Genomic DNA, 25,635 nt, shown 5'->3' on the forward strand with positions numbered 1-25,635 from the left:
GCACTTTACACACCCCAGTCAGATAAAAACTCTTTCATGTTGGCTTACAATGGAGGCTAGTCTTCTGTCTCCTGCTTTGCAGATGCTAAATTAACTGCTGCTGAGCTTTTTCCCCTAATTCCAGCACATGCAGAAGTATTCTATGATCAAGTCTACATAATATCTTAATAATTTTTCCTCCTAAGTCATTCTTGACATATAGCCAGATTGGAGAATTTATATGCTTATCCGATTTCTAAAGCCTTTGTCTCATTCCATTACACGAATGATATTCCATTTAGTACCATAATAATTTTGCATTTTTTCTTAGGAGGTTATCTGCCATGTACATTTACTTCAATATTTAGCTTCACACAGAACACAAATTTTTATGTCACTATTGGTCTCAAATTACCCGAAAATGGATTGTTAGTGTCCTTGAAAAAGTGGGCATGGAGCTGCGAAAGTGCGGGAATTGTGTTGCTGTTAGGAGACTTGATAATTTATGCCAACATAACAGTAAGTATTTGTAATTTTTTAATAAGAGTATATTCAGTATATTAACTTATAAAAAATATCGAACATATATGGAGTACTTGTCACAGGAACTATCTTTTTGAAATTACAGAATTTACGTAAACAACAGGCATTATTTCTTTGGTCTCCTGGAAATTCAGTCCAAGCTTTGGTCCCCTGGAAATGCAGTACAAAATCTATACTGGACCTTATATTAAAGAACTATCAATGGTGTTATAAACAGAAATGCCACATACATTTATCAGAAGGTAAAACAATGCAAATGTCTCCATCAAATAATATAACCATAATCACTTCAGCACATCACAGTCACTTCCAAGCCATTAAAAACAATAAATACTGATAGGAACAATGAGACAATACCATGTTTTTCACATGCAGGTCTTTTTAAAACCTAATTTTATGAACTGTCACCAGCCCACATTTAGAGAACTAGCAAAATTAACAATATATTAAAGCTTCAATTCATCCTGTGTTAACAAGGTACTTCTAGTTTTGAAATTTGATAAAGACAATAAAATTGATTACAAAATTTTAAAAATTGATTTCTAAATTATATCCAATCCAGTTACTTTATGCACAATAATAAAAAATAGAACATGAATACAATCAGTAACAAACATAAAATGTTTAAAATGAAACAAAACTACAGTAATATTCTTCAGTAACATCTGTAACTCTCATGCACACAATGAGAATGATAAAATGCCAGCAACCGGATTAAAATTTTTAAATGCATGTCAGTATATAGATACTTTGGCACACATAATCTTTAACTTATTCTCTCTCTCTGCACTAGCTACACACGAAGTCAGTGTTTTTAATAATATCACAACTGACACCCTGTCAATCACAAGTTTTGTGGAATACAAGGTTTAACAAACTCTGAAAATTAATTACTGATCATAAACACCATCACATACGAACAGCAACATCGGAGTGTGAAAGAGGTAAGCTTCACCGTAAATGATAACGGCGTCAACTATATTTCCTTTGAGGCACAACAGTAAGTGGAAATGCTGCAGCCAGCAATACTCCACAAAAAGAACTCGCTACAGATAATAATGGTACAGATGAAGGTCCTAAGTATTCAAGCACTGCACCTGAACATAGTGGAGCAATTAAACGAGCAATTGATGAAATGCTGTTACTGGCTCCAGTAACAGAACCTCTCTTATTGGGATCTGTTCTGTTTATGATCATTTTGGTACTAAGAATCCGTAGCAAAGAAAATGAAAAGCTTAATGGTATAAGAAAGAAAACAAAAATATTTAACTGCTCTACAACACTTACAGCAAAAAATGCAAAAGACAGCAACAAGAAACCAAGCAGTACAAGAGACTTGGTTTTCCAGTTTCTGAAAAGAAACCCTTCAATCCAACTCACTGAAAATGCACAAATAGCACCAATCATACCTTGAAATGATATGGTATACCCTACCCATTTTGGAGTAAGATCAAATTTTTCTTGTACAGTGCTAGAATAATTGGAGTAGAATACTTTTTGTGCAAAAGATAAAAGAAATTTTATAATAAATAAATCCCAGTAAAAAGACCAATCTACTTCTGTAAGTTCTGCTACTATTTTTAACACTCCAGTTTTTGTAGGCTTAATTTGTGTCTCCAACACTGGTGCAGAATTAGATTTTTCTGCAGTCCACAGGTATTTGTATACTATGCCTGGAAAAAAAGCACAAATATAGAATTTCAGTTTAAGTTTAAACAATCACAGACAACAAAAATTATGTAACAAATAGCTGCGTAGTATGTAAGAAATGCCTTTACATGCAACATATGGAAGGGATGAGAGTGCACATTTTTTTGGAGACTGGACTGCAGTGAGGAAAATTTCGATAGATTGTTACTGCCTGGATGTTAATAGTTGATATTTGCTAGGTAAAGAGTGAATTAATGAAGCACTTTGTTGTTGGCAGCCATCATAGTAATGCAATTATTTCAGTCCATCTCTGAGCATCCTTATGTGATGGCCAGTGTTGAATCTAATTCCCGATCAGCACTGGACCCAAAGAGAGCAGTACTGAAGGTAATGCTAAGCTCTGGTGAAATTTAACAACCTGCTTAATAATAGAGGTGTTGAGTTGTCTAAATTGCCTTTCAACTCTCCTATCAGGTGGGCAATTTACCTTTAGGCCTTAAATAATTGCAAGAGGAGTAATAGGTCAATATAATACCTAGACACAAAGCACATGTTGCTAGCATTACTAAGAGACTATTTCTCATGTTATATTATTGTGACTGTTTTCCTAGCTTTAAATGTGACCTTACACTGTGACAGGAAATATGAAAATCTATACTTTATGTATGTCATTGTACTCCATTAGGAAAGGGCAAGCAAGAGATATGCCTCAAAAGAAATTATACTTAAGATCCAGATTTGCAAATGTACTAAAACATGTTCATAATTAGCGATTGTCCCTTTAATGTAGGATATATTTGGATACACACACCTGTATGCATTCCTTACACTGCTCAAAACATTTTTGCATAGCATTTTATAAGCCTGCACACAAGTTCAGTCTTTTTGTCTTCTGGCAGAATACAACAATGCATCTGTAGTAACAGATGATATGCACTGCCACACAGTATTTTCACAAAACTAGTCACAGGCAAAAGCACACAAAAAACACACACTAATAAGCCCAGAAATTATTTTCTTCATAATTCAAGCACTGTTGTTCCTAACATGGTAACTTGGTACTGTCTTAAGGATTTTTGAGTGGGCACCACACACTGAATTTGTCCATGCTGCTTAAACATCATTATTTTATTAGCTGGGGCCACACTGATCAGCTAGCATTACAATGCAATAAAGAGAATTCTGAATTGATCACAGAACATCTAACAGTGAATAAATTTACTATGAACAAGGAAAAGACTGTTGTATTGAAATTCTTGTTGAAATATAACCAACCTCACACTGAATCATTGTCTATAGTTGAAACATCCAATAAAAGTAAGTTTTTAGTCACTGCGATCGAAGATCATCTTACATGGAAAGAGCATATGCGCTACATCTGTAAAAATATTAGCTGCAATGTTTACTTATTAAATCATCTTTCAAATACAATAGATTCTCCTGTCCTTAAACAAGTGTCCCATGGACTAATTCACTTGCATTTACAATATGCAACTAAAATTAGAGCGGGGCACACACAGTCTACTTGGATAGACATACTTAGGCCTCAAAAGCGAGCAGTTAGAACATTTGCTAATACAAGGCTATTCAAAAAGGAGGAACATATTTCAAACATTTATTCCTTCAAAACTACAAAAGATAAGAACACAAGTCCAACATTCTTGGAAAGAGAAAAGTTCAAATTTTTATGCATTCAATGAGACCACGATGTGTTACACGACAAATACGAAAAATGGTGGCTCATTTCCTGCCTCACACAAAGCAGCTGGTGTCTCTCTATTGAATTCACAGCTTCAACAATGTGATGTTGCAGACTTTTCAAGAGTGTCAGGCATAGGGGGATAAGAGTGTGCTCTTATGCATAAGCCCAAAGATAAAAGTCACAAGGTGTCAGGTCTGGAGACCTGTGAGGCCACTGATGATCAAGTTCACATTCTACTCCTCCTCTCCCTATCCAACATTCTGAAATCTTATCATTCAGGTAACCCTGGATGTGCTTAGAGAATTTCTCTAAGCATGTCTTATGTTACCAGAATGACAGCATTCGAGGAGGAGCAAAAGATGAAATTCATGACTGGTGGCCTCCCAAGTCTCCAGGCCTCAAACAGAGATTTAACTGTGGGATTTCATAAAAGAACATGTTTTTATAACCCCTATGCAAAACACTCTTGAAAGTCTGCATGTGACACTGCGTTGTTGCAACTATGAATTCGATAATGAGAGACCAGCTATTTCATGTGTAACAGGAAATAAACCATTGTTTTAATATTTGTCATGGAACACACGGTGCTCACATTGAATGCATAAAAATTTGAACTTATCTCTTTCCAAGAACATTGGACTTGTGTTCTTATCTTTTGAAGTTTTGAAGCAATAAATGTTTGAAATCTGGTCCTTCCTTTTGATTAACCATGTATAAGTAAATGCCAATCCTGCAGAAACCACTTCAAAAATTATGATTTACTGATTGTCTGTTCACCGTACATCCTTAAGGATATTAAGTTTGTAAAGAGAATGATAAATTTAGTTTAAGAAATATAGACATTCATAATTACAATACCTGAACCAAATGTGATCATAGTCCACTTGAACCTGGAAGACAATTCTATAATAGGCTGCCAAATAATATAAAAGAACTCCATGGAAATATCTTTACATGCAAATTGAAACACTTGTTAACTGAAAAATGTTTATACTTACTCAAAGATATCCAAGCTCCATTATTGACAATTCAAGTATTTTACACCTCAGAATTTTAATGGTAGTAAATGTTTGTATAATAGTATATAATGAGCTATTTGTTGTATAGAGTCATTATATGTATGGTATGATATTTTTGTAAATGTGCAAAAACTGATGACGTCAAAGACTAAAGTTATTACAGACAAATAAAGATTAAAGATTATTGTGTGATGGAAAATTTAGTACCGAACGATTGGGGAAAGGATGGATTTTGCAGAAGAAAAAAAATACAGTGTTTAACACAGATGCGATGGAGGTTTCTAGAATTCTTGTCCCTCATTTGGTATAATACGGCCACTTCTTGTATTCTGCACAGAAGTTGAAAGAAAAACCAAAAACTTTATACCTTCTTTTAATTCATAAACATTTGTACTTTATAGTGCTATTGTGTGCCTACTGTAGTTACACCATAATGTGCCTCCATTGTGTAGAATCTCTCTCTCTCTCTCTCTCACTCAAAGGTTGCCTATGAAAGATATGCTGGTCACACATTTGATTGCATTACTACTACTTTCCATAGAGCCAGGAACTTTTTATTCCCTTTTGTTATTTGTCTATCACTGAGCTAAGGAAGGTTAGCTAATGCAGTTTGCTTGATCAATGTATATTCCAACAAGCATGCTATTAAAACTCAGAAACGAGTCCCAGTACGATCAAGAGAGTTACACAGTGGTAGCCCTCTATCCCCGTCCATGAAGATGGTTACCTTCTACCTGAAGGTAGAAAATCCCACAAGCCCCTATCACAGTGGAACATTCCAGAATACGCTCCAATGTTATGGGATATTCTGGAACATTGTGCATCATTTGAAGTCTTTTTGGTATGTTCTGGAAACCACAACTACTAGGGCTATGCATTGGTGGGGTTCCATAAATCAAGACCTGTCGTGGTTTCGAATGTCAGTTTCTTACCAGTTGCAAATGGATGAACCAAAGTGACTGAGTGACTAAAAGCAAACAGTGAAGTGTGAGTAGTAAAAGTGATATAGTGACTGAATATAAATCAAAAATAAAGTGTGAAAGTATGTACAGTTACTTGGTGTCTTTCTTGATAAAAAGTTAATTTGATTTATATTTTAGTAAATGCCCAAACATAAAGAGGAGGAGATCTTGCCAGTTCTGATTCAAAATGGCAAAAACAAAAAGAACAGCAAAAAAGTGAAACAGGCGAACAGTGCAAAGCATATTTAAGTTGCCAACAAATGACAATGAGCACCATGAGAAGCAAAAACATAAACATACGTTGACGCCCCTACCTATTACACACTGAAGTGCCAAAGAAACTGGTTGTTGTTGTCGTCATCATCTTCAGTCCAAAGAGTGGTTTGATGCAGCTCTCCATGCTCCTCTATCCTGGTCAAGCCTCTTCATCTCCGAGTAACTACTGTAACCCACATCTGAGTCTGCTTCGTATATTCATCTCTTGATCTCCCTCTATGATTTTTACCCGCCACACTTCCCTCCAATACTAAATTGGTGGTATCTTGAAGCCTCACAATGTGTCCTACCAACCGATCCCTTCTTCTAGTCAAGCAGTGTCACAAATTCCTCTGTTCCCTAATTCTTCTCAGTACCTCCTCATTACTTATGTGATGTACCCATCTAATCTTCAGCATTCTTCCGTAGCACCACATTTCAAAAGCTTATATTCTCATTTTGTCTAAATTATTTATCGACCATGTTTAAACTCCAATGTGGCTACAATCCATACAAATACTTCCAGAAAGTACTTCCTGACACATCTATACTCTATGTTAAAAAATTTCTCTTCTTCAGCCACGCTTTCCTTGCTGCAGCCAGTCAATATTTTATATCCCCTCTACTTCAACCATCATCAGTCATTTTGCTTTCCAAATAGCAATACTCATCTACAACTTTAAGCGTCTCATTTCCTAATCTAGTCCCCTCAGCGTTACCTGATTTAATTCAACTGCATTCTATTATCCTCATTTTGCTTTTCTTGATGTTCATCTTATACCCTCGTTTCAAGGCTTGTCTATTCCGTTAAACTGATCTTCCAGGTTCTTTGCTGACTGACAGAATTACAGCGTCATCAGCAAAACTGAAAGTTTTTATTTCTTCTTTGTGGATTTTAATTCATACTCCAAATTTAAACTGGTATAGTCATGCATATTCATACATAAACAGGCAGAATACGGTGATGCGGTCAGCAATGCCTATAAAAGACGACAAGTGTCTGGCATAGTAGTTAGATCGTTTACTGCTGCTACAATGGCAGATTATCAAGTTTTAAGTGAGTTTGAATGTGGTGTTATAGTCTGTGTAAGAGCGATGGTACACAGCATATCCAAGGTAGCAATGAAGTGGAGATTTTCCTTTTTGACCATTTAAGGAGTGTACTGTGAATATCAGGAATTCAGCAAAACATCAAATCTCCGACATTGCTGCGGCCAGAAAAAGATCCTGCAAGAACAGGACCAATGACAATGGAAGACAATTGTTCAACATGACGTAAGTGCAACCCTTCCACAAATTGTTGCAGATTTCAATGCTGGGCCATCAACAAGTGTCAGCGCGCAAACCATTCAATGAAACATCATCGATATGGGCTTTCAGGGCCGACGGCCCACTTGTGTACTCTTGAAGACTGCACAACACAAAGCTTTACACCTCACCTGGGCCTGTCAATACTGAAACTGGACTGTTGATGACTGGAAACATGTTGCCTGGTCCGACGAGTCTCGTTTCAAATTGTATCGAGCGAATGGACATGTATAGGTATGGAGACAATATCATGAATCCACGGACCCTGCATGTCAGCAGATGACTGTTCAAGCTGGTGGAGGATCTGTAATGGTGTGGGTCAGTGCAGGTGGAGTGGTCATAAGAGACCACTGACATGTCTAGATACACTACTGGTCATTAAAATTGCTACACCAAGAAGAAATGCAGATGATAAACAGGTATTCGTTGGACAAATATATTGTACTAGAACTGACATGTGATTACACTTTCACGCAGTTTGGGTGCATAGATCCTGAGAAATCAGTACCCAGAACAACCACCTCTAGCCGTAATAACGGCCTTGATACGCCTGGGCATTGAGTCAAACAAAGCTTGGATGGTGTGTACAGGTACAGCCGCCCATGCAGCTTCAACACGATATCACAGTTCATCCAGAGTAGTGACTGGCGTATTGTGACGAGCCAGTTGCTCAGCCACCATTGACCAGACATTTTCAGCTGGTGAGAGATCTGGAGAATGTGCTGGCCAGGGCATAAGTCGAACATTTTCTGTATCCAGAAAGGCCCGTACAGGACCTACAACATGCGGTCGTTCATTATCCTGCTGAAATGTAGGGTTTCGCAGGGATCGAATGACGGGTAGAGCCACGGGTTGTAACACATCTGAAATGTAACGTCCACTGTTCAAAGTGCCGTCAATGCGAACAATAGGTGACCGAGACGTGTAACCAATGGCACCCCATACTACCACGCCGGGTGATACGCCAGTATGGCGATGAGGAATACACGCTTCCAATGTGCGTTCACCGCGATGTCGCCAAACACGGATGCGACCATCATTATGCTGTAAACAGAACCTGGATTCATCTGAAAAAATGATGTTTCGCCATTTGTGCACCCAGGTTCATCGTTGAGTACACCATCGCAGGGGCTCCTGCCTGTGATGCAGCGTCAAGGGTAACCGCAGCCACGGTCTCTGAGCTGATAGTCCATGCTGCTGCGAATATCGTCTAACTGTTCGTGCAGATGGTTGTTGTCTTGCAAACGTCTCCATCTGTTCACTCTGGGATCGAGACATGGCTGCGTGGTCCATTACAGCCATATGGATAAGATGCCTGTCATCTCGACTGCTAGTGACACGAGGCCGTTGGGATCCAGCACGGCGTTCCGTATTGCCCTCCTGAACCCACCGATTCCATATTCTGCTAACAGTCATTGGATGGTACGCATTTCTCCTCCTCACATGAGGCATCACAACAACGGTTCACCAGGCAACGCCGGTCATCTGCTGTTTGTGTATGAGGAATCAGTTGGAAACTTTCCTCATGTCAGCACGTTGTAGGTGTCGCCACTGGTGCCAACCTTGTGTCAATGCTCTGAAAAAGCTGATCATTTGCATATCACAGCATCTTCTTCCTGTCAGTTAAATTTTGCGCCTGTAGCACATCATCTTCGTGGTGAAGCAATTTTAATGGCCAGTAGTGTAGAACTCTGACAGGTGACACATAAGTTAACATCCTGTCTCATCACCTGCATCCATTAATGTTCATTGTGCGATGGACTTTGGCAATTTCTGCAATTCCAACAGGACAATACAACATCCCCCATATCCAGATTTGCTATAGAGTGGCTCCAGCAACACTCCACTGAGTTTAAATACTTCTGCTGGCCGCTAAACTCCTCAGACATTAAAATTACTGAACGTATCTTGGTACTTGCTGTTTAGAAGAGATCCCCCCCTCGTACTCTTAAGAATTTATGGGAAGCCCTGCAAGATTCCTGGTGTCAGTTTCCTCCAGCAATACTTCAGACATAAGTCATGTGCGTGCCACGTCATGTTGCAGCACTTCTGCACGCCCGCACGAGCCATACATTGTATTACAGTTTCTTTCGCTCTTTGGGGTATGTGGAACACAACAAGAAAAATCTTTCAATGACAAAAACAAGGAATTCCAGTAGAAGATCATCCAGGAATCGTGAAAGCTGGCGCACTAGACTAAGTACTCACTGTAAATCCAAACAATACTATCTCCATATGTCGTTACACGAAATACAGGGACCAACAAGTTTCACATATCTAAAGACTGTTGACCTATGCAAGATGTACAGAGATGCATGCCAACACTTAGGATGTCATAATGACAACCACTGGGAATTAACACTACAAGAAGCCTCAGTCGCAGCCTATGTTGAACAAATGAGAGTTATTTGGCAAAAATATAACACAACACCCATTTAATTCCTAAACATCCATGGAACTCCCTCAAAGAGGGTATGAGTTATGACACATTGTACCAAATCCGACAAGCTCACCCTGAGCTCATCACCAAATCCAATGACATCTTCAATGAAGCATTCATTTGAGAAGATAAAAGTTTAGCAATAAACAACCAGACCTTAGTAGAACTTGGGATGCTAGCACCATGAAAAGATGTTATCGGTGTGCTTAACTTCGGAATTAGAAAGGAAAAAAGCTACAAACATCAACATACTACTTTAATACACTGCTCACAACAAACCACTCCTGAATGAAAAGTGAAAGGAAATTTACAACATTATCATGGATCGCATCAAAAACAAAATTGGCGGAATTTTTTACCTGGATGCACCAGGCACCACCAGGAAAATAGTTCTAATAAATCTATTGCTGGCAGAAATATGTGCTAAACAACACATCACACTTGCACAGCCACCATCTGGCACCACACACACACAAATCAAAGCCATGGATAGAACATTACAAGACTTGCAAGGAAACTCTGATGTGATGGGAGGAGCTCTATTCATACTCTCAGGTGAATTTTGATGAGCACTTCCAATTATCCCCAAGTCAACACAAGCAGACAAAATAAACGCATTTTTTAAAAATCAATCTCTGGCCACACATACAAACACTTTGACTATCAAAATATGAGAGCTGAACTATTGAAAGACGAAACAGCAGATTTCGCTCAACTTTTACAAATAGGCAAAGCGATATATCCTACTGAGCTGACGACCAGCCTCAAACTCAACAGTGATTTCTGCAACAAAGCCACTGCTGGAAACCAACTCATCGACCAAATTTATCCCAACATTGTTCACAATACCAATCCAGACTGGCTGTTTGAAAGGACAATTTTGGCAACTAAAAGTAATATTGTCAACAGGTCAACTTAAATATTCAAAAGAAAATTCCTGGAGAAGAGAGAATATACAAGTCAATTGGCACAATGGTGAACACTGAATAAAGTGTGAACTTCCCTACAAAATTTCTAAACTCTTTGCAAGTACCAGGAATGCCATTACACTGACTTTGACTTAAAATTGAATTTCTGATCACACTACTCAGAAATCTCAACTCACCAAAACTATGTAATGGAAGAAGGATGATCACCAAACACCTATCAAATATCATCATCGAAGCCGAACTTATGACTTTAAAGTACGAAAGATACGCACTATCTCCCGAATACCTCTGATCTCTACCGTACTCCCATTCCAATTTAGAAGACTGCAATTTCCATTCACATGAGCCTACAGTTTTATAATGAACAAACCACAAAGCCAAATTTTAAAACATTGCAGCATCAACCTCAAAGACTCCTGCTTCTCTCATGACCAACTATATGTAGCTTGCCCTGAAGTATGAAATCTGAAAGATTTTTTACATATATACCCTGGATCATAAAATGGAAACGGCTGTTTATAAACAAGTATTTAAATAGATAGAATTGTTTTCCATAAAATGTTTTACCTCTTATACTTTGAAGTTTATCCTTTTATTCCAATTACCAGTGCACAATCTCATATCAAGTCCCCAAGTGAAACCAGGTATCCCAGCTAGTGATGTATAGTTTGCTCTCACTAATCTCTTTGTTCAAACAGAATTTAGTTTGCTATACGCAATTGTTTTGTGAAGCCTTTTTTGCCTGTTGTGATTTTCTATGCACAAATCTACAAATTAATGCTACTATTTTTTCTGTTTTCAGTTAAGAAGATAATTTTCTTCACAAAGTCAGTCATAGAAACACAAAAACACTGGATACTCATCCACGAACATGGAGGATCTTAAGGTATTCCATAATTTCCAGAAACTGCGTACTTTGGATTTAATACGAGTGCTGGTAATTTTTGTACTACACATACAGTTCACTCAATATTTGCAAGAAAATAGCATAAATAGAATATGAAGTATAATCAATAACTTCAACATCAGAAATCTTTAGGTGCAACTTTTAGGTGCATTGACATGAATAAAATAATCCATGAAAAATGTACTACCTCTGACTATATCCAAACTCTCTAGGAAGCCATACTGTTGTTTTATATTTGTACCATATTTTGATTTCAAATAAATGGTGTGAGTGATGGTTTGCATTTGTAAGGATTTCCTCACAACAATGGAGGCACAGTACTTGCAAGCAGTGAGATTTCCTGGCATTAGGGAATAAAAAAAATATATATTTTGTAAAATTTCCCAGCTGCGGTAAAACCATGAAAAGATGACTGCCGGACAAGGAAGGCAGAAAAGCATACACGCAAGCTTTCTGATTTTGGATCTAAATGCCCTGTGTGTCAACAACCAATGGAGAATGTTCTGGACCCAGAAATTAACCGTTTAAAAGAACTAAAGGTGGAAGAAACAGTATACATGGAATGTGTGGAAAGTTTCAAGTGCTAAAATTAGTCATTCAGAACTATGGCAAGGGGGAGGGGGGAGATATATAAAACCACATATCCCCCTCTTGGTCTGACTCAGAATAACCATTCTTGGACATGATGGATGGAACACAAACAACGGCGTGTGGTCACTACATGCAAGAAGTGAGTAGCAGAAGACACTGAACACTACAATCTGTTTTTGAGCATTGTTGTTTACACTTCATTTGGTCCATGTCTGAGCAGGTGACAAAAGTAAGTACATTTCTACTCTTAGGTATCGAAAATCAAATGGCTGGCTTTTTTTTTTTTTTTTTTTTTTTTGTGGTTTTCGGGCGCACAACTTCAATGGTCATTAGCGCCCTGACTACTCTAAGAATGCACCGCGAGGCACAAGTTGACAACAACAACTAAAAGGGAAAACACAATAAAAGACAGACTGACAGGCATAGGATTAAAAACATCATCAAATGTCCTTAGCGAGGTTTGTCAAATTGATAAAACAAAGAACACGAGCAGCTGCTCGTGGGTCATCCGCTAAAATGGCATCTAAAGTAGTAGGCAGGTTAAGATCGAGGCGCAGTGTTTTAAGATCGGGACAGGACATTAAAATGTGACTAACCGTCAGCAAGTGCCCACATGGGCAGAACGGCGCCGGCGCAGCCGTCAGCAGATGGCGATGGCTGAACCGGCAGTGTCCAATTCTTAACCTTGCTAAAACGACCTCCTCCCGCCGAGAAGGGCGTGAGGAGGACGTCCAAGCCACGGGAAGAGGTTTTAAGGCCCGAAGCTTGTTGTCGGTAAGTGCAGCCCAATCGGCATGCCACAGCGACACAACGCGCCGACAAATGACCCTGCTAAAATCGGACGAAGGGACACAACAAGAAGCTGTCCGAGGCTGGAGGACCGCAGCCTTGGCCGCGGCATCTGCAGCTTCGTTCCCAGGGATACCGACATGGCCAGGAACCCACATAAAGCTAACCGGCGTACCGACGTCCACCAGCTGCTGAAGAGAGCGTTGGATCCGGTGTACGAAAGGGTGAACCGGGTACGGATCACTGAGGCTCTGGATGGCGCTCAGGGAATCTGAGCAGATGACATAAGCAGAATGTCGGTGGCGGCAGATGTACAGAACAGCCTGGTAGAGGGCAAAGAGCTCAGCTGTGAAGACCGAACAATGGCCATGGAGCCGGTATTGGAAACTTTGTGCCCCGACAATAAAGGAACACCCGACCCCGTCATTGGTCTTAGAGCCATCTGTATAAATGAAAGTCATGTTGTTGAACTTCGAACGAAGTTCCAAAAAACGGGAGTGGTAGACCGAACCGGGGGTGACCTCTTTTGGGAGCGAGCTGAGGTCGAGGTGAACGCGGACCTGAGCCTGGAGCCAAGGTGGCGTGCGGCTCTCGCCCACTCGAAAGGTTGCAGGGAGTGAAAAATGAAGGTGTTGAAGGAGGCGACGAAAGCGAACTCCAGGGGGTAGCAAGGCAGAGACATACAACCCGTATTGAAGGTCAAGAGAGTCGTCAAAAAAGGAACGATAAGAAGGATGGTCGGGCATTGACAGTAGCCGACAGGCATACCGACAAAGCAGTATATCGCGCCGGTAGGTGAGTGGCAATTCGCCAGCGTCAGCATGAAGACTCTCTACGGGACTGGTATAAAATGCTCCGATCGCAAGTCGTAAACCCCGAAAATGGCTGGCTCTGAGCACTATGGGACTTAACATCTATATGGTCATCAGTCCCCTAGAACTTAGAACTACTTAAACCTAACTAACCTAAGGACAGCACACAACACCCAGCATCACGCGAAAATCAAATATGTGAACACTAGGTATTATTTGGCTGCCTGAAACGTATGTATTCTGAAATGTGTGGAGTTTGGTATCACGCTGAAAAGATCATCAGTTTTACTGGCCTCACTTTCTGTCCATTGTATCAGAATGTTTGTGTCATTTAGATGTTCGCTGTAACAGTATTATTGATTTGTTACTATTTCCAGACTTTTTTTGCACTAAATCTAAAAGGTCAAGGATTTGATTAAAAGAACAGAAAATTGTTTACCTGTATTAAGTAAGAACAACAATGCTGCCAACTGAAAAGCAAGAAACATTCCTCCATCTAATTCAGCTAGATGTCCTCCAATAGCAGGTCCAACCATAAATCCAATTCCAGACATTGCACTCATTTTCCCATACATTTCTGAGTGGAATTCAGGTGGTGCCAGCTCGGCCACAAGAGGTCTGCACAATGTCTGGGTGTGTTTGAAAGTACCTAAAAGTGAAAAATATAATATGCTTGAATGCCGTGAAGTACTCTGTCTATTAAAATAGACAAATTTAAAATTGCTACAAGGACTAAACAGAATATGAACAGTTAGCACAAAAATTACTTTTTTCAGTAATTGTTGAACAGTCATATAATTTTGTGTGTGTTTATATATAAAAACAAAGATGATGTGACTTACCAAACAAAAGTGCTGACAGGTTGATAGACACACACACACACACACACACACACACACACACACACACACAAATTCAAGCTTTCGCAACCAACGGTTGCTTCATCAGGAAAGAGGGAAGGAGAGGGAAAGACGAAAGGATGTGGGTTTTAAGGGAGAGGGTAAGGAGTCATTCCAATCCCGGGAGCGGAAAAGACTTACCTTAGGGGTAAAAAAGGACAGGTACACACACACACACACACACACACACACACACACACACACACACACACACACACATATCCATCCGCACATACACAGACACAAGCAGACATTTGTAAAGGCAAAGAGTTTGGGCAGATATGTCAGTCGAGGCGGAAGTACAGAGGCAAAGATGCTGTTGAAAGACAGGTGAGGTATGAGCGGCAGCAACTTGAAATTAGCGAAGGTTGAGGCCTGGCGGATAACGAGAAGAGAGGATATACTGAAGGGCAAGTTCCCATCTCCAGAGTTCTGACAGGTTGGTGTTAGTGGGAAGTATCCAGATAACCGGAATGGTGTAACACTGCGCCAAGATGTGCTGGCCGTGCACCAAGGCATGTTTAGCCACAGGGTGATCCTCATTACCAACAAACACTGTCTGCCTGTGTCCATTCATGTGAATGGACAGTTTGTTGCTGGTCATTCCCACATAGAAAGCTTCACAGTGTAGGCAGGTCAGTTGGTAAATCACGTGGGTGCTTTCACACGTGGCTCTGCCTTTGATCGTGTACACCTTCCGGGTTACAGGACTGGAGTAGGTGGTGGTGGGAGGGTGCATGGGACAGGTTTTACACCGGGGGCGGTTACAAGGGTAGGAGCTAGAGGGTAGGGAAGGTGGTTTGGGGATTTCATAGGGATGAACTAAGAGGTTACGAAGGTTAGGTGGACGGCGGAAAGACACTCTTGGTGGAGTGGGGAGGATTTCATGAAGGATGGATCTCATTTCAGGGCAGGATTTGAGGAAGTCGTATCCCTGCTGGAGAGCCACATTCAGAGTCTGATCCAGTCCCGGAAAGTATCGTGTCACAAGTGGGGCACTTTTGGGGTTGTTCTGTGGGAGGTTCTGGGTTTGAGGGGATGAGGAAGTGGCTCTGGTTATTTGCTTCTGTACCAGGTCGGGAGGGTAGTTGTGGGATGAGAAAGCTGTTTTCAGGTTGTTGGTGTAATGGTTCAGGGATTCCGGACTGGAGCAGATTTGTTTCCCACGAAGACCTAGGCTATAGGGAAGGGACCGTTTGATGTGGAATGGGTGGCAGCTGTCGTAATGGACGTACTGTTGCTTGTTGGTGGGTTTGATGTGGACGGACGTGTGAAGCTGGCCATTGGACAGGCGGAGATCAACGTCAAGGAAAGTGGCATGGGATTTGGAGTAGGACCAGGTGAATCTGATGGAACCAAAGGAGTTGAGGTTGGAGAGGAAATTCTGGAGTTCTTCTTCACTGTGAGTCCAGATCATGAAAATGTCATCAATAAATCTGTACCAAACTTTGGGTTAGCAGGCCTGGGTAACCAAGAAGGCTTCCTCTAAGCGACCCATGAATAGGTTAGCGTACGAGGGGGCCATCCTGGTACCCATGGTTGTTTCCCTTCAATTGTTGGTATGTCTGGCCTTCGAAAGTGAAGAAGTTGAGGGTCAGGATGAAGCTGGCTAAGGTAATGAGGAAAGAGGTTTTAGGTAAGGTGGCAGGTGATCGGCGTGAAAGGAAGTGCTCCACCGCAGCGAGGCCCTGGACGTGCGGAATATTTGTGTATAAGGAAGTGGCATCAATGGTTACAAGGATGGTTTTCGGGGGTAACAGATTGGGTAAGGATTCCAGGTGTTCGAGAAAGTGGTTAGTGTCTTTGATGAAGGATGGGAGACTGCATGTAATGGGTTGAAGGTGTTGATCTACGTAGGCAGAGATACGTTCTGTGGGGGCTTGGTAACCAGCTACAATGGGGCGGCCGGGATGATTGGGTTTGTGAATTTTAGGAAGAAGGTAGGGGTGCAGGGTGTTGGTGGGGTCAGGAGGTTGATGGAGTCAGGTGAAAGGTTTGTTGAACAGTTATATATATATATATATATATATATATATATATATATATATATATATATATAAACAAAGATGATGTGACTTACTAAACGAAAGCGCTGGCACGTCGATAGACACACAAACAAACACAAACATACACACAAAATTCAAGCTTTCACAACAAACTGTTGCCTCAACAGTTTGTTGCGAAAGCTTGAATTTTGTGTGTATGTTTGTGTGTCTATCGACGTGCCAGCGCTTTCGTTTGGTAAGTCACATCATCTTTGTTTTTAGATATTTTTTTCCCACGTGGAATGTTTCCCTACACACACACACACACACACACACACACACACACACACACACACACACACAAGCAGTCTGCTAGTGTCTGTGTATGTGAGGTTGGATATGGCTGTGTGTGCGAGTGTATACCTGTCCTTTTTTCCCCTCTAAGGTAAGTCTTTCCGCTCCCGGGATTGGCATTACTCCTTACCCTCTCCCTTAAAACCCACATCCTTTCGTCTTTCCCTCTCCTTCCCTCTTTCCTGATGAAGCAACCGTTGGTTGCGTAAGCTAGAATTTTATTTGTATGATTGTGTTTGTTTAACCCCCGGTTGCTTCGTCAGGAAAGAGGGAAGGAGAGGGAAAGATGAAAGGATGTGGGTTTTAAGGGAGAGGGTAAGGAGTCATTCCAATCCCGGGAGCGGAAAGACTTACCTTAGGGGGAAAAAAAAGGACACACACACACACCTATCCATCCACACATATACAGACACAAGCAGACATATTTAAAGACAAAGAGTCACTTTCCCATTTGGTAAGTCATAGAATCTCTGTTTTTAATATATTTTTCCCATGTGGAATGTTTCTTTCTATATATATATATATATATATATATATATATATATATATATATATATATATATATATATATAAAAAAACAAAGATGATGTGACTCACCAAACGAAAGTGCTGGCACGTCGATAGACACACAAACGAACACAAACATACACACAAAATTCTAGCTTTCGCAACCAACGGTTGCCTCGTCAGGAAAGAGGGAAGGAGAGGGAAAGACGAAAGGATTTGGGTTTTAAGGGAGAGGGTTAGGAGTCATTCCAATCCCGGGAGCGGAAAGACTTACCTTAGGGGGAAAAAGGACGGGTATACACTCGCGCGCACACACACACATATCCATCCACACATATACAGACACAAGCAGACATCTCACAAGCAGACATATTTAAATGGGACAATCTTATAGTTTTCCACTACTAATTATCAGACAGTTTGTTAACCATAATTAGTTTTGATTTAGCACAGTTATGTAAGAACTTACAACAGTTACTGTCACCAGTTATGTACTGATGATGAGACTTACCAAACAAAAGCGCTGGCAGGTCGATAGACACACAAACAAACACAAATATACACACAAAATTCAAGCTTTCGCAACAAACTGTTGCCTCATCAGGAAAGAGGGAAGGAGAGGGAAAGACGAAAGGATGTGGGTTTTAAGGGAGAGGGTAAGGAGTCATTCCAATCCCGGGAGCGGAAAGACTTACCTTAGGGGGAAAAAAGGACAGGTATACACTCGCACACACACACATATCCATCCACACATACAGACACAAGCAGACATATTTAAAGACAAAGAGTTTGGGCAGAGATGTCAGTCGAGGTGGAAGAGTAGAGGCAAAGAAGTTGTTGAGAGACAGGTGAGGTATGAGTGGCGGCAACTGGAAATTAGCGGAGATTGAGGCCTGGCGGATAACGAGAAGAGAGGATATACTGAAGGGCAAGTTCCCATCTCCGGAGTTCGGATAGGTTGGTGTTGGTGGGAAGTATCCAGATAACCCGGACGGTGTAACACTGTGTCAAGATGTGCTGGCTGTGCACCAAGGCATGTTTAGCCACAGGGTGATCCTCATTACCAACAAACACTGTCTGCCTGTGTCCATTCATGCGAATGGACAGTTTGTTGCTGGTCATTCCCACATAGAATGCATCACAGTGTAGGCAGGTCAGTTGGTAAATCACGTGGGTGCTTTCACACGTGGCTCTGCCTTTGATCGTGTACACCTTCCGGGTTACAGGACTGGAGTAGGTGGTGGTGGGAGGGTGCATGGGACAGGTTTTGCACCGGGGGCGGTTACAAGGATAGGAGCCAGAGGGTAGGGAAGGTGGTTTGGTGATTTCATAGGGATGAACTAACAGGTTACGAAGGTTAGGTGGACGGCGGAAAGACACTCTTGGCGGAGTGGGGAGGATTTCATGAAGGATGGATCTCATTTCAGGGCAGGATTTGAGGAAGTCGTATCCCTGCTGGAGAGCCACATTCAGAGTCTGGTCCAGTCCCGGAAAGTATCCTGTCACAAGTGGGGCACTTTTGTGGTTCTTCTGTGGGGGATTCTGGGTTTGAGGGGATGAGGAAGTGGCTCTGGTTATTTGCTTCTGTACCAGGCCGGGAGGGTAGTTGCGGGATGCGAAAGCTGTTGTCAGGTTGTTGGTGTAATGTTTCAGGGATTCCGGACTGGAGCAGATTCGTTTGCCACGAAGACCTAGGCTGTAGGGAAGGGACCGTTTGATGTGGAATGGGTGGCAGCTGTCATAATGGAGGTACTGTTGCTTGTTGGTGGGTTTGATGTGGACGGACGTGTGAAGTTGGCCATTGGACAGATGGAGGTCAACGTCAAGGAAAGTGGCATGGGATTTGGAGTAGGACCAGGTGAATCTGATGGAATGGTAATGAGGATCACCCTGTGGCTAAACATGCCTTGGTGCACAGCCAGCACATCTTGGCACAGTGTTACACCGTCCGGGTTATCTGGATACTTCCCACCAACACCAACCTATCCGAACTCCGGAGATGGGAACTTGCCCTTCAGTATATCCTCTCTTCTCGTTATCCGCCAGGCCTCAATCTCCGCTAATTTCCAGTTGCCGCCACTCATACCTCACCTGTCTCTCAACAACTTCTTTGCCTCTACTCTTCCACCTCGACTGACATCTCTGCCCAAACTCTTTGTCTTTAAATATGTCTGCTTGTGTCTGTATGTGTGGATGGATGTGTGTGTGTGTGCGCGAGTGTATACCTGTCCTTTTTTCCCCCTAAGGTAAGTCTTTCCGCTCCCGGGATTGGAATGACTCCTTACCCTCTCCCTTAAAACCCACATCCTTTCGTCTTTCCCTCTCCTTCCCTCTTTCCTGATGAGGCAACAGTTTGTTGCGAAAGCTTGAATTTTGTGTGTATATTTGTGTTTGTTTGTGTGTCTATCGACCTGCCAGCGCTTTTGTTTGGTAAGTCTCATCATCTTTCTTTTTAGATATATTTTTTCCACGTGGAATGTTTCCCTCTGTTATATATATATATATATATATATATATATATATATATATATATATATATATATATATATCTCCTGTTTAGAGGTGAGGTGTGAAAAAAGAGACTTCAGACCAAGACCGGAAAACAATTAATTGACTCTGTATGAATTACATGCATGAAAATCTGATTACACCATGAAAGCTAAGAGGTTTCCCAAATATAATTTTTGGAATGAGCTGACACTGAATGTTTGTAAGTGCAAAGTAGTAGTTTAGTCAATACTAAACATAATCCAACTTAGCACAAAACCCCATACAAATCACAATGGGGTAAACCATCACATCTTGTCCAAGTGCTATTTTCTCATGACAAAGAAAATGAAATCAGCAAAAACTGCACCACTGTGGATGGGAGAAGAATGAAACAGCTTTATTAACAATAGGTTATTGCAGTATTAGCGAGTGCTTATACTGGCACGTGAACAATAGTGCAGAAAATCTGGAAACAACATATGAGAAAATCCCCTCCTTGGCACTAAGACCGTAAGTAGTTAAGGCGATTCTCTACTGGATCTACACACCCTTCACAATATGATGAATGTCTAAAGTTCATTCAAATGCCAGAAAGATTATCAGCCTCAAGCAGCAAGTGAGACAATACAGATATGTGGATGGTGAACTGTGTGTTTTAAATTCTTATCGTAATATAAATGGCTGAATAATAGTTTTCCTATATGGGTATTCGATGAGATTAAACTGGACAATGGCCACCAAATGAGCAAATTGTGACATCAATTTTTCATTGTTATGGTATATCGAAGTACAACATGTGTAACAGAAAAAAAACAGGATTTTTATGCACTACAAACTGTCATTAAGCAAGAATTTATAGGCGTGCCTTGAAATGTGCAGCAGTGCGTCCTTCAAACAATTCAACATGACAGTAAAAATGAATCAAATGCTGGTGCTCACAGTAAGGGGAGGGAGGGATGAGACCTACACTACATTCGACAAACTGATAGAAGTCGTTATGCACAGTCTTATAGTTTTAACGTTCCCTGGAATTTCAGAAAGAGGGAAATATTTATGAGATGAGTTTGTTTACCAAGTATAGATGAGTTCTCTGTTACAGAAGGCATCATTTGGTAATTGATTAAGGAGTTATTTTTACATCTTCATCAGCTGAATATGCAATGGCAACAATAAAACCAATTCCTTTCTCATAATACCCTTGCCGGTAAACGTATTTCCTAATACTGGAAATTTTTGATTGTTTTGATGCAGGTTAACTTTACTTGACAGTTTTATGGCTGAAAGACTGAAATTAGTTGTTAGTTGTTCTTGAAACCTGTCACAAATATGGTACTACAATTGTCAAAGCTGGAGCCATATCAAGGTTCTTTCACTTGTTTCTAAGTTTCCAATTGGTAATCTGTCTTTTACAGAGCTGATTTTGTGTATTTCTAAAATAAACACTTTTCCAAGCAGTTTTCTGGATTTTGTAATTCTAGCTTTATATTTTTGCAATATCATCATTACATTTCCATATTTTAACAGCAATTTACCCAAGTTTTAACACCAATGTATCCAATGTCAGACTAGTATGCAGTTCCTTAACAAGAATCTTCAGCCTGCATATATGGATTCTTAACAATGTTTGAAAAATCTTTAAAAATTATGTGTAACACATACAAAATGCTATCATTTATTACCTAGGACAAACCTTAAAAACAGTATCGTAGAAAGAGCAGTTGTCAATCCAATGAAACTGTAGCAAACTGAACAAACTGCCAGAACGAACATGAGAATTTGATATCTTCCATAGATGTCACTCCAACTTCCCTGAAAATTTAACACAGGCCATTTATTAGAAATTATTATGTCAGGTATAATGTAAAAGTAAGTGTACAACAAACAGCTTTCACATTACTGTATCTATGGAACACCAGAGGAATGAATAAGTTTGTGGATAAAACAACAGTAAAAATTAATTACAAACCTTTACAAATTCACACAACCTCACATTTACTGATTCACCTTTGTACGTTTCAAAATTACTGACAATATTGCTGATGTTGACCAGTTTGTTTCAGCTGTTACAACAAGAGTTACTAGCTTACACATTTTTTAGTTGTTACTTTAACTGAGGAAGAAAGCAGAAAATATAACCATACAACGCCCAAAAATTCTGAAAGGTTGGTGTTTCATAGCTTGATCAACAAACTTAAATGATTATAACCACATATTGTTGCTACCATATGGTTTCACTCAAGACAGAGTACTTGGACCATTTATGTTGTCTCAGAAGCAAGTACAATTTACCTGGGACACAGTGCTATTGTAACCAGTCAGTTTGCCATAGGTAGATGCAACGGATAATTTCTTGGTTATCCATTCCTGTGACAAGCAAACTACACACATATTTTTAGTTCAAAGGTGTATACCAAAGGTTAGCATATTTTCATGCTTTATGACCTAGCTATAGTAATTTCAACATTAAAGTTTCACATGGAAGTCACAGATAGTGTGCTATGACAACCAGAAGATGCCAGCAGAACTGTAATCAAAGTTAGGAACACAGTTAGTTAGGAACACAGTAACTATCACCAGCTGGACACCCACAGCAATTTGAGCAGGAAAGGAATAATTGAAGAATAAAATGAACAACTTTATTGAATATCTGTGTATGATGTAATTTGCATCCTAGTGTACATGGGCATCTGCATAAATATTTACAAGAAAGGGAAATATTCTAAAATTAAACAATGGAAAGACCTGAATGGCCTTGATAGTTAAATATTCCAAAATAATTATTTTTACAAGGGGCATTCAATAAGAAATGCAATGCACTTTTTCTGAAAGCAGGTTGGTTTTATTCAGGATTCCAATACACCATATTATTCCACACTCTTTGCTGCAAAAACCTATTTTCCAACATAATCTACAGTCAATATGACAGCATTATGCCACCTCACTGTTAAGGCCTGGATGGTACCACTCTACTGGTTGATGTTGGAGCCAACATCTTGCTGCATCAATAACCTTCTCCTCATCCATGTATTGTTCCCCATGGAGTGCATCCATCACTGGGCAAACAGACGAAAGTGTGAAGGTGTCAGATCCGGGCTGTAGCATAGATGAGAAAGAACAGTCTGATGGGGTTTTGCAAGATCCTCCCAGGTGCACACCCTTGCGAGGCTGTGCACTGTCGTGGATAAGGAGAAGTGCACTTGCATTTTTGTGGTGACAAACACCCTGACGTTGTTTCTTTAATTTCCTGAGGGTAGCACAACACACTTCAGAGTCGATTGTTGAACCATGAGGGAGGATATCAAAAAGAATAACCCCTTCAGAGTCCCTGACTTCATCAGCTAAGGGTGCAGCTTCGAACTTTTTCTCTGGGGTAGAGGTGTTGTGGCATCACTCCACGAATTGCCATTTTGTTTCCAGTTCAAAGTGATGAACACATGATTCATCACTTGTGGAAATGTTAACTAAAAAATTGTTAAGATCGGCCTCATAATGTCCAAACAGTTCTGCACAGATGGTCCTTTCTTGCTCTTTATGGCCATACGTTAGACAGCAAGGGATCCAACATGCACACACCTTCGAGTACTCCAACTGGGGGCGAGTATGTCACTACTACCAACAGTAACGTCCAGTTGTGCAGTGAGGTGTTTGATTGTGATTACCTTGAATGAGAGTGTCTGCGCATTCAAACACAGCAGAATTCGCAGATACGTGTAATCGGCCTGCACCTGGGAGATCTGATTGGGTTGCGCAACCTCGTTGCGACAGACACATCACCCAATGACTCAAACTGCCAAGTCGAAGTACACATTGCACAAGAGCCTACAAATATCTCCCATGTTCTGGTTTTCCACCAAAAGAAATTCAACAGCAGCTCTTTACTTGGAACACACCTCCATTATAGAGCAGTTTTGAAGGCTACATATAGTGCTGCTACCTGTCTGAACTTCATGAAGCTACACTGGCTGAAGTGGGAATATTTGATGACGTCCCACAACACAGTTCGCAAATTTTCATTAAAAACTGGTTGAGGGCAAAGGAGGGGAGGGGGGGGGGTTGTGTTGCATTAATTACTGATCACCCCTCATACATGTAACTGATAAAGTTTGAGAATATGTATCAGCTCAAGAACTAAATTTGGATGGAATTAAACAAAAATTTATTGTGTCATGAACAATTAATAGATATACATCCAATATTATTTAGGTTTCATACTTTAACACTGAAATGATAACCATATTTTGTTAGTGAAAGTTAATATTCAATATGAACCCTACCCTTTTGATTTAACAATCCAAAATCTCATATTTAATTTTTAATTTTACGGTATTCAATGAGTTATTGACAAGAAATAATTTTATTAATATATCAATAACAATAACGACAGGCTGGCAATGGAATGAAAGATCTGAGAGGGATGGAGGCTGGCTGAAAGATGAAGAAAGTCTTGTTGGAATGCAACACTAATAATCAGACGGAAAATGCCAAATTAACAAAATACAAATAACGAGCAGATTCCAGGAGGGGCTAAGCCCTCTTGTTCCCACCCCCCTTCCTTGTGCCCTCTTGCGGACACCTATGCTAGTCTCTGCACAGCAACTACACTGTGGGAGATGCACATTTCTCCTCAAAGTTGTGGAAAGGGGTTTTTTGTCAAATGAACAGAAAGCTCAACTAGAAACTGTAGCTACATGAAATACAAACAATACTTACTTTGAGATAGAAATAAGTAATATTGATACCTGAAGCAATATTCAGTACTTGCTATCTACTAATTTTGTGTCACATACACAGAGGGTGAAAGTTTTCAGCAGACAATGATGCTTCCTAAAGATAAATGAAATGTCCGCTCGCCAAAGAAGTTATGCCATGAAAGTGGGAAACATTTGAATAACAGAAAAACATCACAAAGGGCTTCAGTCTCAGTTTATTGAGAATGCATTCAGGTTTAATGCAGCTTTCTTAGGAAGTAACACTGATGATTTCCTCCTCTTCCTTATCCAACATGAGTTCATGCTCTGTCCAGCTCCACTCTTACTAACTTAGTATTTCTTTTATTTATTTATTTTTTATTTTACAGTTCTAGTTCTGTAGCACCAAATTTAGAAGCAAATCTCCAAGGTCATGGAAAGTGTCAGTACATGAAATTATGATAAAGTAATAACAGATAAAATAAAATGTTTATGAACTCAACAAAAGACAAGCCATAAGTTTATGCAAACGCAATCAATATAACACAGGAATCAGCTTAATTTTTCAAGGAACTCGTCGACAGAATAGGAGTAGTGACCCATGAGGAAACTCTTCAGCTTTGATTTGAAAGTGCATGGATTACTGCTAAGATTTTTGAATTCTTGTGGTAGCCTACTGAAAAAGGATACGGCAGTACACCGCACACCTTTCTGCTCAAGAGTAAAGGAAGTGCGATCCAAAAGCAGATCGGATTTCTGCCTTGTATTGACTGAGTGAAAGCTGCTAATTCTTGGGAATAAGCTGATATTTTTAATAACAAACAAC

General features: G+C 40.3%; 1 protein-coding gene across 1 annotated transcript in view; it reads right to left on the bottom strand.

The window, feature by feature from the left end:
- Positions 1-503: 503 nt before the first annotated feature.
- LOC126234641 (major facilitator superfamily domain-containing protein 9-like) overlaps positions 504-25,635 on the bottom strand; it is a 34,977-nt gene continuing 9,845 nt past the window's right edge. Inside the window, exons 3-5 of the mRNA XM_049943374.1 lie at positions 21,801-21,930; positions 14,326-14,535; positions 504-2,195 (exon numbers count right to left, since the gene is read on the bottom strand). Coding sequence (XP_049799331.1) covers positions 1,495-2,195; positions 14,326-14,535; positions 21,801-21,930 — 1,041 coding nt within the window. The 3' untranslated portion in view covers positions 504-1,494. The remainder of the gene's footprint in view (positions 2,196-14,325; positions 14,536-21,800; positions 21,931-25,635) is intronic.

This window comes from Schistocerca nitens, chromosome 1 (genome assembly GCF_023898315.1).
Source record: "Schistocerca nitens isolate TAMUIC-IGC-003100 chromosome 1, iqSchNite1.1, whole genome shotgun sequence".
NCBI lineage: Eukaryota > Metazoa > Arthropoda > Insecta > Orthoptera > Acrididae > Schistocerca > Schistocerca nitens.